The following is an 18,154-nucleotide window of genomic DNA, read 5'->3' as shown; positions in this document are numbered from 1 at the left end:
TGACTGTGTTCTCTGTCTGTGTGACTGTGCTCTCTGTCTGTGTGACAGGAACCTGTCTGTCTGTATGACTGTGCTCTCTGTATGTCTGAGTGACTGTGCCCCCTGTATGACTGTGTTCTCTGTCTGTGTGACTGTGCTCTCTGTCTGTGTGACAGGACCCTGTCTGTCTGAGTGACTGTGCTCTCTGTCTGAGTGACTGTGCCCTCTGTCTGAGTGACTGTGCTCTCTGTCTGAGTGACTGTGCCCTCTGTCTGAGTGACTGTGCTCTCTGTCTGAGGGACTGTGCTGTCTGTCTGAGGGACTGTGCTGTCTGTCTGAGTGACTGTGCCTGGTCTGTGTGAGTGACTGTGCCCTCTGTCTGAGTGACAGGAACCTGTCTGTCTGAGTGACTGTGCCCTCTGTCTGAGTGACTGTGCCTGGTCTGTGTGAGTGACTGTGCCCTCTGTCTGAGTGACAGGAACCTGTCTGTCTGAGTGACTGTGCCCTCTGTCTGAGTGACTGTGCCCTCTGTCTGAGTGACAGGAACCTGTCTGTCTGAGTGACTGTGCCCTCTGTCTGAGTGACTGTCCCCTCTGTCTGAGTGACTGTGCCCTCTGTCTGAGTGACTGCACCCGTCTGTTTGTGTGACCTTTCACTCAATATGACACTGGGTGCGACCCGTCTGTCTGTGTCAACAGCCTGTAGCCTTGTGGCTAAGGTACATGACTGGGACCTGGATGGTTGGTGATTCAAGCCCTGGTGTAGTCACAATAAGATCTCTAGGGTGGTTCAAATATTACTACAGAGTGTCACTATAATATCTAGGGAACTGGGCTTGTAATCCAAAGGTTGCAGTTTCGATTTGCAGGTAGGATAGTGATGATATGCCCTAGATGAGTAAGGTACTTAACCGTAATTGACTGAGATTATATCCAGCTGTACAAATTGCAATGTAAAAGTATAAAATGTTGTGTAAGATACCCCTGGATAAGGGTGTCTGCTAAGTGCCATTAGTGTGATGTACTACATGCTGCAGGTAATAGGCTATTGCTGATCTAGGCACAGTATAGTGCTTGTAATGCTATAGTTAATCATCTACATTACATTAATAGCATTTGGCAGAAGCTCTTATCCAGAGAGACTTACAGTTGATTAGACTAAGCAGGAGACAATCCTCCCCTGGATCAATGTAGGCTGTGCGGATCTTATTCTGGCTACACAGGGGATCGAACCACCGACCTTGCGGGTCCCAGTCATGTACCTTAACCACTACGCTACAGGTCACCCTGGATCAAAATCCAGTAGCAACAGTCTAAAAGCAGCGCTGATGTTGTGCCTCTCTCTAAAAGCAGCGCTGATGTTGTGGCTCTCTCTAAAAGCATCGCTGACGTTGTGGCTCTCTCTAAAAACAGCGCTGATGTTGTGGCTCTCTCCGCAGCCCTACTCCCACTGTACATTGGGTGAGAATGGATGGCACTCTCTCCACATCTCGCACCTCCAAGGAGAAACACGGCAGGTGGCTGGTCTTCAAGAACATCTTAGAAAGTGACGACGGGGAGTACGAGTGCATAGCCACAAACTCGAATGGCAAAGCCAAGCACTCCTTCACCGTCACTGTGGAAGGTAGGAAAGTCTCCGGTGCCACAGAGTATTAACATCAGCGAAATGACAGTTTGGATGTTTGTATAGTCTCTCTTTCAAAAAACCTTGGTCTTATTAAGTGTTTTTGTTATTACAAAATATTTGCTTGTTTTAAGTTACTCTTTTAAGTTGTTCAAGGATGTCAGAATGAAGATGGTTCACCAAGAAGGAGAAGGCTACAAAAAACTCTCTCAATGTTTCTATTTTCACTATCAAAAACATTATTAGAAAATTGAAGATAAATGGAACAGTTGAAGTCAAGACAAGGTCTGGAAGATTAAGATAGAAGACCAAAGTTCAGATAGAAGTTCCGAGACCTGGTGAGAAATGCTCAGAAGAATCCAAACATCACTGCAAGAGAGCTGCAAAAAAGAGTAGCAGACACAGGTCTCGCTGTTCGCGGGACAGCAATACAACATAAAGGCCTACATGGCAGAGTTACCAGAAAGAAGCCTTTCCTACAACCTCAACGCAAAATTAAGTGCCTGAGGTATTTTTATGCTTTGGGGTTGTGTGGCAGCTGGGAGCACAGGAAGTATTGTAAGATTAGAAGGGAGAATGGATTCCACCAAATATCAAGAAATATCTCAAGGCTAATGTTTGAAGATCAGTCCAGACAAGTTGAAGAAAGGTTGCTTATTCCAGCAAGACAATGATCCAAAGCCTACCTCAAAATCAACCACAAAGTACCTCCAGGAAAGACAGATTAAGGTTTTGGAATGGCCACCACAGTCCCCAGACTTGAATATTATTGAAAATCTGTGGAGATATCTTAAACATGCTGTAGATGCAAGCAGGCCAAAGAATATTTCTGAGCTAGAGGTGTTCTGTCTGGAAGAATGGGGGGAAATTCCAAAGTAATTGATAGAAATGAAAGACTCTTAGCTGGCTGCCGGAAGCATTTGCAAGTTGTTGCCAGAGAAGTTTTGAAGGAGTTACAAAGTACTAACTGACAGGGTTCCCAAACATTTGCACAGGGCCTTGAAACTGTAGAAAATTAAAAGAAAAAGTAATCTTGCTTTAAAATATTATTGTATAAATAAATGTGTCATGTTTAACCGTTTAGAGGTCAGGATGTTAATTGTAAAAGGCTTTTTGATTAGGGGTACCCAAATACTTGCTCACCACTGTAGCTACTTCAGTCCAAGATCACTGCTAATCAAGATGGCTTCATTGCCTCGAGTTATGTAGTGTCAGGCTTGTTGTCCTATTGGAATAAAAATAATGGTGATGAAGATTATGATGATCAAGCTGAATAGCATGATAATTGATGGTGAAGATGATTGTGAAACTTAATAGTGTGATGATGATGATGATGCTGAATAATGTGCTGATGTTAGGCTGCTAAGGGAACTGCCCCACTATACATCCAAACATGAATTGCTCCCTACACCCCATCAAGACCATTACACCCCTGCAAGACCACTCCGGTCTACCAGCTCTGGTTGCCTTGTGGTCCTCTTATTACGAGCACCAGATGGTCGAGCTGCACATTCACACCTGTTTTCTGGTCTGGTTCCTCAGTGGTGAAATGACCTGCCTACCACTATCAGAACAGCAGAACACACCTTTTCAGACTATACCTCAGTCCGCACTTGCACTTACGATGACTATTGTTTTTTGGTTAGAACAGCTCTTCATGTGTGTTTTGCTATTCATGGATTTGATGCTTTCAACTTGTAGAAAAACTTGTAGAAGGCTTGGAAGTCGAATTGGAATAAATATAAAATGTAAAAGTTGATGATGAAGCTGAATACTATGGTGGTGATGATGATGATGAAAGTGAACAGTATGGTGATGATGAATAATGTGACGATCATGTTGAGGATGTTGACAATTATGTTGAACAGTATGATGACGGTAGTGATAATATTGTGCTGAATAGAGTGATGACGAGGATGACGATGATGATGGTGATGATGGTGATGATAATATTGTGCTGTATTTATTTTCAGCGGCTCCTCACTGGACCAAGAGGCCTGAGAGCCACCTGTATTCCCCCGGAGAGACGGTGCGAGTGCACTGTGAGGCCAACGGCATCCCCACGCCCAAAATCACCTGGAGCATGAACGGGAACCCCATTTCAGGTCTCTGCACAGCGCTGAGCAAGCTACACAACCACACAGTGATATACACCTCTGAGCAAGCTGCACAACCACACAGTGATATACACCTCTGAGCAAGCTGCACAACCACACAGTGATATACACCTCTGAGCAAGCTGCACAACCACACAGTGATATACAGCACTGAGCCAGCTACACAACCACACAGTGATATACACCTCTGAGCCAGCTACACAACCACACAGTCCTATACAGCACTGAGCAAGCTACACAACCACACAGTGATATACACCACTGAGCCAGCTACACAACCACACAGTGATATACACCACTGAGCAAGCTACACAACCACACAGTGATATACACCACTGAGCAAGCTACACAACCACACAGTGATATACACCACTGAGCAAGCTACACAATCACACAATGATATACAGCACTGAGCCAGCTACACAACCACACAGTGATATACACCCCTGAGCCAGCTACACAACCACACAGTCCTATACAGCACTGAGCCAGCTACACAACCACACAGTGATATATACCACTGAGCCAGCTACACAACCACACAGTCCTATACACCCCTGAGCCAGCTACACAATCACACAGTCCTATACACCACTGAGCAAGCTACACAACCACACAGTCCTATACACCACTGAGCAAGCTACACAACCACACAGTCCTATACAGCACTGAGCAAGCTACACAACCACACAGTCCTATACACCACTGAGCCAGCTACACAACCACACAGTGATATACACCTCTGAGCCAGCTACACAATCACACAGTCCTATACACCACTGAGCCAGCTACACAACCACACAGTGATATACACCTCTGAGCCAGCTACACAATCACACAGTCCTATACACCCCTGAGCAAGCTACACAATCACACAGTCCTATACACCACTGAGCAAGCTACACAACCACACAGTCCTATACACCACTGAGCCAGCTACACAATCACACAATGATATACAGCACTGAGCCAGCTACACAACCACACAGTGATATACACCCCTGAGCCAGCTACACAACCACACAGTCCTATACAGCACTGAGCCAGCTACACAACCACACAGTGATATACACCACTGAGCCAGCTACACAATCACACAGTCCTATACACCACTGAGGCTGCTACACAATCACACAGTCCTATAAACCCCTGAGCCAGCTACACAATCACACAGTTCTATACAGCACTGAACCAGCTATACAACCACACAATTACACAACACTGGACAAACTACACAACCACACAGTCCTATACAGCGCTGAGCCAGCTACACAACAACAATATTACACAACTCTGAACCAGCTACACAACCACAGTCATATACAGCACACTGCACGCTACTTTGCACAAGTATGCCACGTCATAATTACACAACACTACACAAAACTGTGTAAAACTACGCAATTATTCAACAGTTGACAAAATAAAAAAAATAAAAAACTATGCAAAACTGCATAACCACACAACAATACACAAATCTTTCAGATTATTTAAATGTACTTTGAGCAGAGTATGTAAATCACAGTATATGTACATGGAGTAGAGCACAAGGTGTGGCACAACCTATGTACTGTCCCAGACATACAGTAGGCTCCAGAATTATGTACACCCTGTATAAATATGCACAAAAAATATTATTTACAGTAATCATTAGGGGTGCTAATTATTTGACACCTATGGGTTTCCAAAAACAAAAAAATTTATTACTTCATAAAATAAAACATTGAAACATGAGAGTAAATGTATTGGAATAAAAGTATATAGTTTCCCTTTATGTTTGGACGTATAGATTATTATCTGTGTTGTTTATTATATGCAGCCCCTTTTTCTTCATTTCTAGCAAGGGTGCCAATAATTCTGGAGCCCACTGTATAGATTCTTGGATACTGTGGAAACAATAACTTTTTTAAAAACTTTCGCACTGTGAAAACTTTGCCTTATGAACTAAACTCATGGACTGAGTTGTGTTTTGCTGCAGCCATTGACCCGGAAAACAGGCGTAGAGTCCATGGAGGGGCTTTAATACTCAGAGAAGTTGAGTACGGTGACACAGCAGTTTACCAGTGTGAGGCAAACAACAAGCACGGCACCATCCTAGTCAACACCTTCATCTATGTGATAAGTGAGTGAACTACCCCTCCTCAATCTACTACTCCTCTCCACTGTCCCCTCACTGAGTCTAAGTCAAAGGTACAATAGGTCATTTCTGACTAGAGAGGAATTGCAGCAACAAACACCCTCAAACAACAACACTCTTCATCCCCCTTCTCTGTGAACGCGCTGACATTGAACCGCCAATGAGCTTGAACTATTGCACAGCTGTATGATGTTTTGGTCCTTCAACTGTATATTTTGAAACCCGAATTAACCCGAATTATAAACACAGGCAGAGGGTGAGTCAACATGTCAGTGAGCCTTTTTCAATGATAGGAAGGGATTTACAATGTTTTAACACACAAATCATACCTATTGTACCTTTAAATGCCAAATTTCTCTTTTCTCTAATAATAAAAATGTCCTGCTGCTCACAATTTGATTAAATCATTTAATTTTCTATTCCTCTCGCTCTCAATGATCTATGAATTTTTCCCCCTTTCTCTTGCCTTCTCTCCCTCTCTCTCTCTCTCCACCCCTCTACAGACCTCCCTCCTCAGATTCTGACAGACGATGACAAGGTATACAAAGTCACCGAGGGGCAGACCGCCGGCCTGGAGTGCAACACCTTCGGGTCCCCTCCACCCAAGGTCACATGGTAGGACCAACACATAGTGTATTTTCCTTAATTTATTATTATAAGAATGATTTTCTTTACAGTGTCTACAGTGTCAAACTCCAGTCCTGGAGGGCCGCAGTGTCTGCTGGTTTCTGGTGTGTTTCAGCATGAGAGATACATTTCAAAGTCTTTCATTGGCGAAAGAGTCCAGACACCTTGTTCTCATGAGCTTAATTGGCTGCTGATTGAAAGGAAATCTTGAAAGACTGCGGCCCTCCAGGACTGGAGTTTGACACCCCTGGTCTACACTGTTTTAGCCTTACCAAACATGCTATTACATTATCAAAGCACATTTGACAATATCATTGCATGTTTGGTATGGCTAAAACCGTGTAGACACTGTAAAGAAAATAATTCTCATAATAGTTATATAAGTCCAACAGGGGTAATATGTACTGTCAGACTTAAATGCTGGTTTTATGGTTTTAAAGGTGTGTAGTCGTATTATGGGACGGGGTTTAGTGTACAAACACAGAGTTCTGATGGGAGTGTGTGTGTAATGTGAATGTGTTTTTGGTCACAGGGGGGACTTGGTACTCTCCGACCCCCGCATGTCCCTCCCGCCCGGCGGCTCCCTGCAGATAAGCAACACCTCCATGGAAGACGCTGGCTGGTATAACTGCTCAGTGCTCAACAGCAACCTGTCAATCACAGCCCAGCTACAGGTGTTCAGTGAGTGGAACCTTGGCTCAAATCGCACCTTCATATTACACTCTATCAAACCACGGCACAAATCGCACTCCACAGAAATATCTAGCTTCATATTACACTAAAGCACACCATGGCTCAAATCACACTGCATAGAAAAATGTGCCTTCATATTACACTCTAACAAACCAGGGCACAGATCACTGCACATAAATATCTAGCTTCATATCACACTCTAACATACTGTAATGAAGTCAAACCATGTGATGGGAAGAATACCCTATAGGACAACATGATTATCTCTCAACTCGCTTCATAGGAATAATCCCTGTGCGATTGTCCCAGTTGTGAGAGAGTGAGGTAACACATTCATCACTGTGCTCACATGATGTCATCTTCATGTCATCTTGTGATCTCTATCAGACATGATGTCATGACAAAATGTTGAAGAGGACTGGCCAGGCCACCATCTCTCCATCAGACATGGTGATGTCATTTGAATGATGTAATTTCTCATTACCAGACCGGACAGTGATCATGCCCCTCCCTGAGTCTCAGCGAGTTCGCCCCGGACAGTCGGCCAACATCACCTGCCTCGCCCGCATTGACCCCCAGCTGAGAATCGAGCAGACACAGTGGAGGAAGGCCAGACAGAAGCTTGCAGAGTCCACTGACGACAGGTAAGAGCTGTTTTTACACTGTATGTGTGTGTCTGTAGTTTGTGCTCTATTCTGTGCATGTCTGTGGTTAGGGCTGTGTTCTGCATGTGTGACTGTATTTAGAGGTGTGTTCTGTGTGTGTGACTGTATTTAGAGTTGTATTCTGTGTGTGTGACTGTATTTAGAGTTGTGTACTGTGTGTGTCACTGTATTTAGAGTTGTGTTCTGTGTGTGGGACTAGAGCTGTTCTCTGTGTGTGAGTCTATTTAGAGTTGTGTTCTGTGTGTGTGACTGTATTTAGAGCTGTGTTCTGTGTGTGCGACTGTAGTTATAGCTTTGCTCTCTGTGTGTTGATGTGAGGTTTGTGTCAGTTTTTCTCTATTGTGAATATGGAAGCGATTGTGTGATATCATGTTTCTCAGGTACACATTCAAGGACTCCTCCTTCATGATTAAAGATGTGGAGTATAAGGATGAGGGGAAGTACACCTGTGAGGTCATGACAAGTCTGGACATGGCCAATGCCACCGTTTCTATCATTGTAATAGGTAAGTAGGGCGGTCTGTAGTGTACTGGTTAAGGTACAGCTGTTGGGCCCTTGAGCAAGGCCCTTAACCCTGCATTGCTCCAGGGGAGGATTGTCTCCTGCTTAGCCTAATCAACTGTATGTTGCTCTGGATAAGAGTGTCTGCCAAATGCCATTAATGTAATTAATGTAATGGAAGCTGCACCCATTCATAAAGGACAGCTTGGTTGTGCCGGTTATGCACCTAGCATTAACATGTAATGCTATTCACTCTGGTTTTGTTGGCGTATCTCAAGTTCTCTGAGCCAATAAGGTTGTTTCCCCCATATCTCGGGTTCCACCAACCAATCAGTTTTTATCATCATATTTCTTCTTGCCCCAGCCAATTGTATTCTGTTATTATATCACATGTTCTCAGCTTTCTTCTCATATCTTTCGTCATTCCGGTCAATCAGGGTTTTTTTTTTTTTGCATATCCCATGTCACCCTGATTTTTAATAATAATTTGTTACTTAGCTGCCGCTTTTATCCAAAGTAACTTACAGTTGATTAGACTTTTTTACTTTTTTGTGTTTGGCTAGGTAAGCAGTGTTTGGCTAGTTAAGTTTGGTCACTTTTGCTTTGTTGTTTGTTTGTTTATTTGTTTGTTTAAATACATAAAATAAATAAATAAAATATTCAAATAGGCCCTGGTCCTTATCTTTGTTGTACAGGTAGCAGTTGAAATTGTACTTCCCTGGTTATGGGTATGCACTTTGTTGTACGTCGCTCTGGATAAGAGGTCTGCCAAATGCCATTAATGTAATGTAATGTAATGTAATGAGCAATGTGAGTTTAAGGGCCTTGCCCAACAGTTACATGGATCTTATCCTGGCTACACCAAGGCTTGATGGGTCCCAGTCATGTGCCTTAGCCACATGCTGCCCCCATGTATCATGTTCCCCCAGGTTGCCCCAGGTTGCCCCATGTTCTCCCATTTTGAACATTATTGTCCAAAGTGTGCAGTCTCTGTCCTCATTCTGTTCTTCAATCTCTCAGACAAGCCCGATCCGCCAAGGAACCTGCAGGTCATCAAGCACCAGGACCAGAACAGCCGCACCCTCCACTGGACCCCCGGAGACCATCACAACAGCCCCATTCTGGGTAACACACACACACACACACACACACACAACAGCCCCATTCTGGGTAACACACACACACACACACACACACACACACACACACACACACACACACACACACAACAGCCCCATTCTGGGTAACACACACACACACACACACACACACACACACACAACAGCCCCATTCTGGGTAACACACACACACACACACACACACAACAGCCCCATTCTGGGTAACACACACACACACACACACACACACACACACACAACAGCCCCATTCTGGGTAACACACACACACACACACACACACATAACAACAGCCCCATTCTGGGTAACACACACACACACACACACACACACACACACATAACAGTCCCATTCTGGGTAACACGCGGAACGCAACAGCCCCATTCTGGGTAACACCACGCATCACACACATCACATTATTATGAAATTAATAATAATGATAATAATAATAAGTAACATGAGAACTATTAATATTTTCAATAAATGTTGAAACCTCCCTCCTCTCTCTCTCCCTCCTCTCTCTCTCCCTCCATCCCTTCTTCTCTCTCTCTCCAACTGCCCAGAGTTCATTGTGCAGGCTGAGGAGCAGCGGTATACAAAGGGGGAATGGGTGAACATGACTAGCGTCCAGGGAGATGTCCTCCACACGGACGTCCACCTCCATCCGTACGGCATCTACCGCTTCCGCATCCAAGCCGTTAACGAGTACGGAGCCAGCGAGGAAATGGAGCCGTCGGCCCTTCAGGAGATACCCGCTGCCGGTACCTTCAGGGCTCCGATGCGCTTTACTGCTCATGAATCGTAGAGTGTTGAGAGAATGGAGATGTTTATTTTCCCTGCAACAGCCATGTGAAGTGGGTCTTGACTGATTAGTTGGTTGTGTATCTCTTTTTGGTGCTTGGCTGCTTGTGCCTGACTTTTTGTGGGATTGGTGTGTGATTTGCGTACTTGCGTGTGTAGCTCTTTGATTGATTGGCTGCTTGGGGGTGTTGCTCTTCGAGTAGTTATCACATAATGCGATTGGTTGTGTGTTTGCTTGTAAATGGTAAATGGCAGGCATTTATATAGCGCCTTTATCCAAAGCGCTGTACAATTGATGCTTCTCCATTCACCCATTCATACACACACTCACACTCACACACCGACGGCGATTGGCTGCCATGCAAGGCCCCGACCAGCTCGTCAGGAGCATTTGGGGGTTGGGTGTCTTGCTCAGGGACACTTTGACACAGCCCGGACGGGGGATCGAACCGGCAACCCTCCGACTGCCAGGCGACTGCTCTTACTGCCTGAGCCATGTCGCCCCAGCTTGTCTCTCTATCTTAGCATCCGTGTGTCTTGTCTTTGTCAGTTGGTATATGTACGTAGGTTTCACTTGAAGTAAAAAATGCTTTACTTTGTGTGGTTTACCACCTTTTTATTTCATCTCAAAGTTGTCTTTTTTGATCTTGAAGTAAAAAAAATCTCTCTCTTTCTCTTTGTCCCTCCCTCCCTCTCCCACTCTCTTTCCAGCTCCTACTGAGAACCCAGAGGAAGTTCACAGTGAGTCTGTTGACCCGGATACCTTGGTGATCCAATGGAAGGTCTGTGCATTGCCAGTCTGTGTGCAGTTTGTGTGTAGTCTGTGTGTACTCTCTGTGCAGTTTGTGTGTACTTGGTGTGTAGTTTGTGAGTAGTCTGTGAATACTCTGTGTTACTCTGTGCAGTTTGTGTGTAGTCTGTGTGCAGTTTGTGTGTACTCGGTGTGCAGTCGGTGTGTAGTTTGTCTGTAGTTTGTCTGTACTCTGTGTGCAGTTTGTGTATAGTTTGTTTGGAATCTGTGTGCAGTCGGTGTGTAGTTTGTGTGTACTCTGCGTATAGTCTGTATGTAGTCTGTGTGTAGTTTGTGTGTTGTCTGTGTGTGCTCTGTGTGCAGTCGGTGTGTAATTTTTGTGTAGCTTGCGTGTACTCTTTGTGCAGTTTGTGTGTAGTGCAGCCTGTGGATGACTCCTCCTTTCCCTCTATAGGAGATGCAGAAGCTCAGCCACAATGGTCCCGGGTTCAAGTATAAAGTGATGTGGAAGAGGCAGTCTGACAAGGTCACACACTGGCAAGAAGCCGAGGTCCACAAGCCCGAATTGATTGTCAAGGAAGCAGGAACCTACACGCCATTTATTGTCACAGTGCGGGCTGTCAATGAAATAGGGGAAGCACAAGCTGGCCCCCAGGAAGTGGCTGTTCATTCTGGAGAAAATTGTTAGTTCGCTGCTTCTAGCAGTTTCTTTCCTTACCTCTGTGTCTATCCATAACAACAATTTTTCAATTGTTTACACACTTGCACTGCAGATATGACACCAATTGACAAAACTTTAAGTTCATGTGTAAAAAGAAAGACAATTTTTACAAAAGCTGTAATCACATTTTGCTCGTTTACACACAGATTCCAGTCTCATAGAGTTAAGGCCCATCCGCACCAAGAACTATAACTGTAACCATTACTAACTATAACAGTGTTAGTGTTAATCTGCACAGTGTTAGTGTTAAAGTGCACAGTATTAGTGTTAAGGCGAGACGACATGGCAGGTGAATAGGGTAAACATTTTAACTAATAGATATCACCATAGATATCACCCAGTTGATTACTTACATTAAGACAATTATTTTTTGTATTGCAAGTTTTCTGAAATTTTATGATTAAATATGAAAATGAGGCAACATCTAATTATTTATGCCTACATTTGTATATATTTAAAAACCAAAAATCTAGATATTGGATAAGGCCAGACTTAAAATCTTTATTTCATTTTGACAACATATTAGATACAAAAGTTTTTACAGAACAGATTTTGGATACATCCACATTTTATAAATCTAAAAATACTATGTAGAGGGGGGAAAAAAGCATTTTGGGCATGTTTTTAAGAACTGCCCAAAAAACATGCCCAAAATGCTTTTTTCCCCCCTCTACATAGTATTTTTTTAAGAATCTGTTAAATCAGACAATTAGCAACATATGAACAAATCCTTCTGTAATAAATTTCAGAATAGTGCTAAGAATGAATATGTAAAGTTTAGTTCATGCACGTGCTCTACAAGTTGAGATTCAGAATATTGAAAACAACTCATTTTGAGAAAATAGCCGTTAAAGATAAATATTGTGAATTCTTATAGTAATCACTGTTTATAGCAACAATAACCCATTCACAATCACATTCCCCAATGCCCTATTACACTGCTGAAAATATGTAACCTGTATACATGTTAGAGCACAGGCATACAGAGTCTACGGGACCTTCAAATTACTGGCCAACCCTTTTGTGCTGTACCTGTTTGTCACATGTTCTCATGCACCACTGCTTTATCTTGGCACTATCCCCCAACTTAATCTGCCATGCCTGCCCCATATGTAGGACCTTCTTTTGCTTCTTGCTGATGTCTTTTGACCTTTTTGACTGTATCAGAGGACTTTCTCTCATGCTTGGCACCTGCGGTAGGGACAGCATTCGCTGTCTACGCTACAGGCCGCCCCACCTTGTATGCAGTGGATTCTCGTCCATCTGCTCGAGAGACCCCTGATTGTCAAGTATTGCTCCTCTGTAGTAGTGAGTTTTACGGCAGTGAGTTTTCCCACCCCTTTACCACCCAAGTTTTCGCAGTGCCGTTCCCATCCGCTTGTGCCCATGATTGATGCATTCTAGTTTGGTGGTTTCATAACCTGGATGAGGGTTCAAAGCAACAGCTCCCTTATATGCTGCACTGTCACTGTCTGAAAGCATTGCAGTGTAACGCAGGTTGTGGCCATTTACAGATCTAGCCCACATTCGCTTTGCTGCCTCCTCTTCCATTGCTTTACTCGAACCAGTGAAGTTCTCTGCACAATCGTCATGTGATTCTTTCCAGGTGTTGTACTCCTGCTCTGTAATCTTATTGCCTCTCCTCGGGCTGTCTTTCGACACACATGCATGACAATATGCAGATAAAACTTCAAAGTCTATCACTAGCCCTGCGATGATGTCGATGCACGCACCGATGCCATAGTACGAGGTGAAGCCCCTTTTTTTGATGGCCATGTGATCAATCCATCCAACAGCTCATTAAAGCGCGATACATGCATTATAAACCACTTTTGTGTGGCTGATCTGTCATCCTAATCCACCGGCGCTTTCCCCATCTTTTGTGCTCTGAGGCACTGACAACTCGCGACTCTGGCATGATCGTAAACTTTAGGATCACTGTCACACTTCCCGTTCGATCTTCTTCTTCTGGCAGTAGCTAATTGGTCACGTCTATTGTGAGTAGCTTTTACACGGACCTTTGGCGTTTTGACCATTTTATTTCCAAGTTTCAAACTACCGTGCTAACGTGAAAGCGTTGAACACATCACGTGATGCGTTTTAGCGAATCACATCGTCAGAAAACTTTATTAGCCAATGAGATTTCGTTCTTGGTGTAAAAACCCCCTTTGTACTTTCACGATTGACATGAGTTTATTAATCCCCAGGAGGGGAAATTCGGTGTTACAAGCAGCATTGACAGAACAGAAATTTAAACACAGAGAAGTAGAAAAATCTAAAATACAAATATCAAATATACATACAGAATATATATAAATCAATTATACACATATACACGTACAAACCAAAAGTACCTCTGTAAAGTGACTAGTGCCAAGTGTCACGTGGCAAATGCCAAGGAGGCTGGGTGGGGGGACAGGGCTGTATGTTGCGTTAGAATGCTAACTTTTGGTGAATTGAGGAGAAATATACAGACGCAAATAGACAAAGTTTAGTAAAATAAACATCTGTATATGCTATAAATAAATCTGTATTCTGGACGTTTTATTTCCACTAGTCTGAAAGAAGACATGTTATGGAAGCTAAATAGCCCAAAATCTCAAAATTGACCAGTGCATGAAAAACCGATGTTTTTGCCTGCTGTGTCTCCCCTTAAAGTATGCAGTATTAGTGTGCACAGTGCACAGTGTTAGCGGTACAGTGTGCAGTATTATTTGGAAAGTGTGCGGTGGTGCAGTGATTGACTGCAGTGTTCATGATTAAGTGTGCTGTGTTAGTGATAACGTTCACTGTGTTTGTGTTAAAGTGTGCAGTGTTAGTGATACAGTGCGCAGAGTTAGTAATAAAGTGTGCAGTGTTAGTGATACAGTGCGCAGAGTTAGTAATAAAGTGTGCAGTGTTAGTGTTAAAGTTTGCAGTGGAACAGAGATTGACAGCAGTGTTAGTAATAAAGTGTGCAGTGTTAGTGTTAAAGTTTGCAGTGGAACAGAGATTGACAGCAGTGTTAGTAATAAAGTGTGCAGTGTTAGTGTTAAAGTTTGCAGTGGAACAGAGATTGACAGCAGTGTTAGTAATAAAGTGTGCAGTGTTAGTGTTAAAGTTTGCAGTGGAACAGAGATTGACAGCAGTGTTAGTAATAAAGTGTGCAGTGTTAGTGTTAAAGTTTGCAGTGGAACAGAGATTGACAGCAGTGTTAGTGATAAAGTGTGCAGTGTTGGTGATACAGTGCGCAGTGGTGCAGTGTGACTGACTGCTGCGCTGGTTTTCTGCAGATCCTGAAGCGGCTCCCTCCGGTGTTCATGTGGAGCAGCTGGACCGCTCCAACGGCAGGTCCTCAGCAGTGAAGGTGAAGTGGACCGCTGTGCCCCCCAAGACGGTGCGCGGCCGCCTCCAGGGTTACAAGGTATGGGGACGCCCCGGGACGAAGGGGTGAGAAAGATGGGCCGATATGCTGAGGAATCCAGACGTTCAAAAATGAGTTAGTGTCATAAATACACTCACTGAGCACTCAGGAACACTATACTCATACTGGGTATGGCCTCCTTTTCCTGTCCAAACAGCCTCAAATCTTTTACTTTCTGATGCCTAGACTTTCCAGCTGTATACTTTATGTACTGTACAATTATTTAATCATTTTGTGACCTTAGAATTATAAGGTTCAACCTGCGTTCTGAGTGGTTTCGAGATATTGAGCTTCCAAGATATCAAATACTTGGATTTGGTATCTTGGATACAACCTTTTCAGTTTTGCATTGTTTCATACTTTTAAATAGTATTTTTGTGTAAAACATAGTGCCCTATAAACAACGTACACTCATTGAGCTCTTTATTAGGTACACCTACTTATTAATGTGATTATCTCATCAGCCAATCATGTGTCAGCAGTGCAATATATAAAATCATGGGTCAGGAGCTTCAGTTAATGTTCACATCAACCATCAGAATGTGCCAGACAGGGTGGTTTGAGGATCTCAGAAACTGCTGATCTCCTGGGATTTTCAAGCACAACAGTTTGCAGAGAATGGTGTGAAAAACAAAAAACATCCTGTGTGACGCAGACAGAAATGCATTGTTAATGAGAGAGGTCAGAGGAGAAGGGCCCGACTGGTTGAAGCTGACAGGAAGGTGACAGTAACGCAAATAACCACACATTACAACAGTGGTATGCAGAAGAGCATCTCTGAACACACAAGGCAGCAAACCTATAAGTGGATAGGCTACAGCAGAAGAAAAAAAAAAAAAAAGTAATGAATACCTAATAAAGTGCTCACTGAATGTATGTGGTATTATACTGTATATGGAGTACAACAGAAAATGTGTCTTTTTTGCAGATTCATCTTAAATGGCTGGGTTACCAGGGCAACGGCATAGGCCATTTGCAGCGAGGGAGGAGAGAGAGTAGAGAGAGGGAGCACAAGACCAGGATTGTGGATGTCAAGGGGTCCAAGGAGGAGGAGGAGTTGGAGGGCCTGCAACTGTACTCCCACTATAACGTCAGCATCACTGCCTACAACAGCAAGGGAGAAGGACCCCATTCCGAGCCACACTGGTTCAAAACGCCCGAGGGAAGTGAGTATCCTCTGCACACCGCAGTGCAAAATGGAGCCAAAATGCACAGAGGTTTTCACCATCTGAAAGCGCGTTAGGCTACGGCAAAGTATGCCCGAGGGAAGTGATTTGAAAGGGCATTACGGGAACGGTGATTATCCTGTGCACGCTGCACTCCATGCAAAACGGAGCCAAAATGGAGTCTGTTCGCTTAGAGGTTTTCACTATCTGAAAGCTCATCAACCTATGGCAAAGTATGCCCGAGGGACACCTCTGCACACCATTCACAACAGAGCCAAAATGGACTCTTGCAGACATTCTTGCAGTGCAAGGCCCAAGTATCGCAGGTGCAAATTCGCTCTTTATTATTATATTATATTATATTGACAGGTTACCAGTGTGCACATGCAGTATATTTGATGACGACTATATGTTTAGAACAGCAGTCCAGGTGTATTTTCCTAGTTCTGGATGTGATGCTTTGACTTGTGGTAGAACCTATGCACTTGTAAGTCGCTTTGGATTAAAAGCGTCTGCCAAATGACTAAAATGTAAATGTAAAATGTATATCTTCCGAAATGGTGGATCATATAAGCCACCCTGCAGGTGGCGCCAAAACACCTGCTTCTATTACATATGAAATACAGTGCAGCACGAAAGTATTTGGACAGTGACACATGTTTGTTGCTTTAACTTTGTCTGTCTACTCCAGCCAACAAACAGTTGAAATAAAACACTCACTATGTGGTTAAAGTGTATGCATATGTGGGCTGTTCAATAGTTTATAGTCAAATACATGCAATTCGACACGCTGTCCATCCCCTGCATGTAGGTGACAGGGTACAGCACCGTTGCTCATAGGTCACGTGACAGAGCACCTCATCACAGGTCACATGGTACAACAGCTATGATCAAACTCAGGTCCCTTTCATTACCAGAAATCATTTTGACTGAGGGGCCAATAGATTCCATCAAATATTCATAGACAAAGTATGCATATTTTAATGCTCTATATAGACAATATTCATAGATGCCTTGTAAAGATGTGTTTTTGTTAACACACATTAAACGTGTGGGGATGATCTGTGTTGTGGTGCAATCTCCCTTACACAACAAAAATGCATATGTTTCTAAATACAGAGATTCAGTGTATTGCCATTCTTGCTTTGGCATTTTATATAAAATGAATGTTTGTTGTTTAAAAAAGATACTTGTATGAAATGTGTGAATGATACACATATACATATTTAAAAAAATACCAATTAGTGATACTGGCAATGTATCCTAAATAATGCTTTACAAATAAGCATGTTATTTTCGGTTGAATAAATAATGACATGAAATTAGTACATTTTCTGTGTATTATGAGTTGCATGAGGTTAGATGTATCTGTTGTTTGGAATGGGTGGGGATGCGATATGGGTTAGCTACATCCTAGTATGTAAAACCATCAAATTATTAAAGAGGGTGTACTTTCTTTTTTACATCACTGTATTAAACAAAATCACCATATACTGGAACACATTGGAAATATATTATATATATATATATAATATAAGTATGTTTTGTAGCATATGTCAGCACAAATGTGTTGCACATGGGCTAATGCGTGTGCGGTTGTGTCTGTAGAGCCGGGCCTCCCTGCCTCCTTGGACTTTTCCAGTGCCACTGAGACAGAACTAACCCTCCACTGGACACCACCAGCCCAGATCAATGGGGTGCTGATGGGATACCTACTCCAGTACCAAGAGAGTGAGTCTGTCTGCCTGTCTGCCTGCCTGCCTGTCTGTCTACCTGCCTGCCTGTCTGTCTGTCTGCCTGCCTGCCTGTCTGTCTGTATGCCTGCCTGCCTGCC

General features: G+C 43.4%; 1 protein-coding gene across 1 annotated transcript in view; it reads left to right on the top strand.

Annotated features, from left to right (window-relative positions):
• The window catches only part of LOC133109909 (neural cell adhesion molecule L1-like), a 56,484-nt gene that overhangs the window by 26,372 nt on the left and 11,958 nt on the right, over positions 1-18,154 (top strand). The window contains exons 8-21 of the mRNA XM_061219652.1: positions 1,418-1,602; positions 3,576-3,707; positions 5,698-5,841; positions 6,360-6,471; positions 7,016-7,164; positions 7,664-7,820; positions 8,222-8,346; positions 9,363-9,467; positions 10,042-10,239; positions 10,991-11,061; positions 11,485-11,713; positions 15,024-15,154; positions 16,083-16,320; positions 17,929-18,051. Coding sequence (XP_061075636.1) covers positions 1,418-1,602; positions 3,576-3,707; positions 5,698-5,841; positions 6,360-6,471; positions 7,016-7,164; positions 7,664-7,820; positions 8,222-8,346; positions 9,363-9,467; positions 10,042-10,239; positions 10,991-11,061; positions 11,485-11,713; positions 15,024-15,154; positions 16,083-16,320; positions 17,929-18,051 — 2,099 coding nt within the window. The remainder of the gene's footprint in view (positions 1-1,417; positions 1,603-3,575; positions 3,708-5,697; positions 5,842-6,359; positions 6,472-7,015; positions 7,165-7,663; positions 7,821-8,221; positions 8,347-9,362; positions 9,468-10,041; positions 10,240-10,990; positions 11,062-11,484; positions 11,714-15,023; positions 15,155-16,082; positions 16,321-17,928; positions 18,052-18,154) is intronic.

This window comes from Conger conger, chromosome 14 (genome assembly GCF_963514075.1).
Source record: "Conger conger chromosome 14, fConCon1.1, whole genome shotgun sequence".
Classification (NCBI taxonomy): domain Eukaryota; kingdom Metazoa; phylum Chordata; class Actinopteri; order Anguilliformes; family Congridae; genus Conger; species Conger conger.
This window is presented reverse-complemented; position numbering and strand designations above follow the sequence as displayed.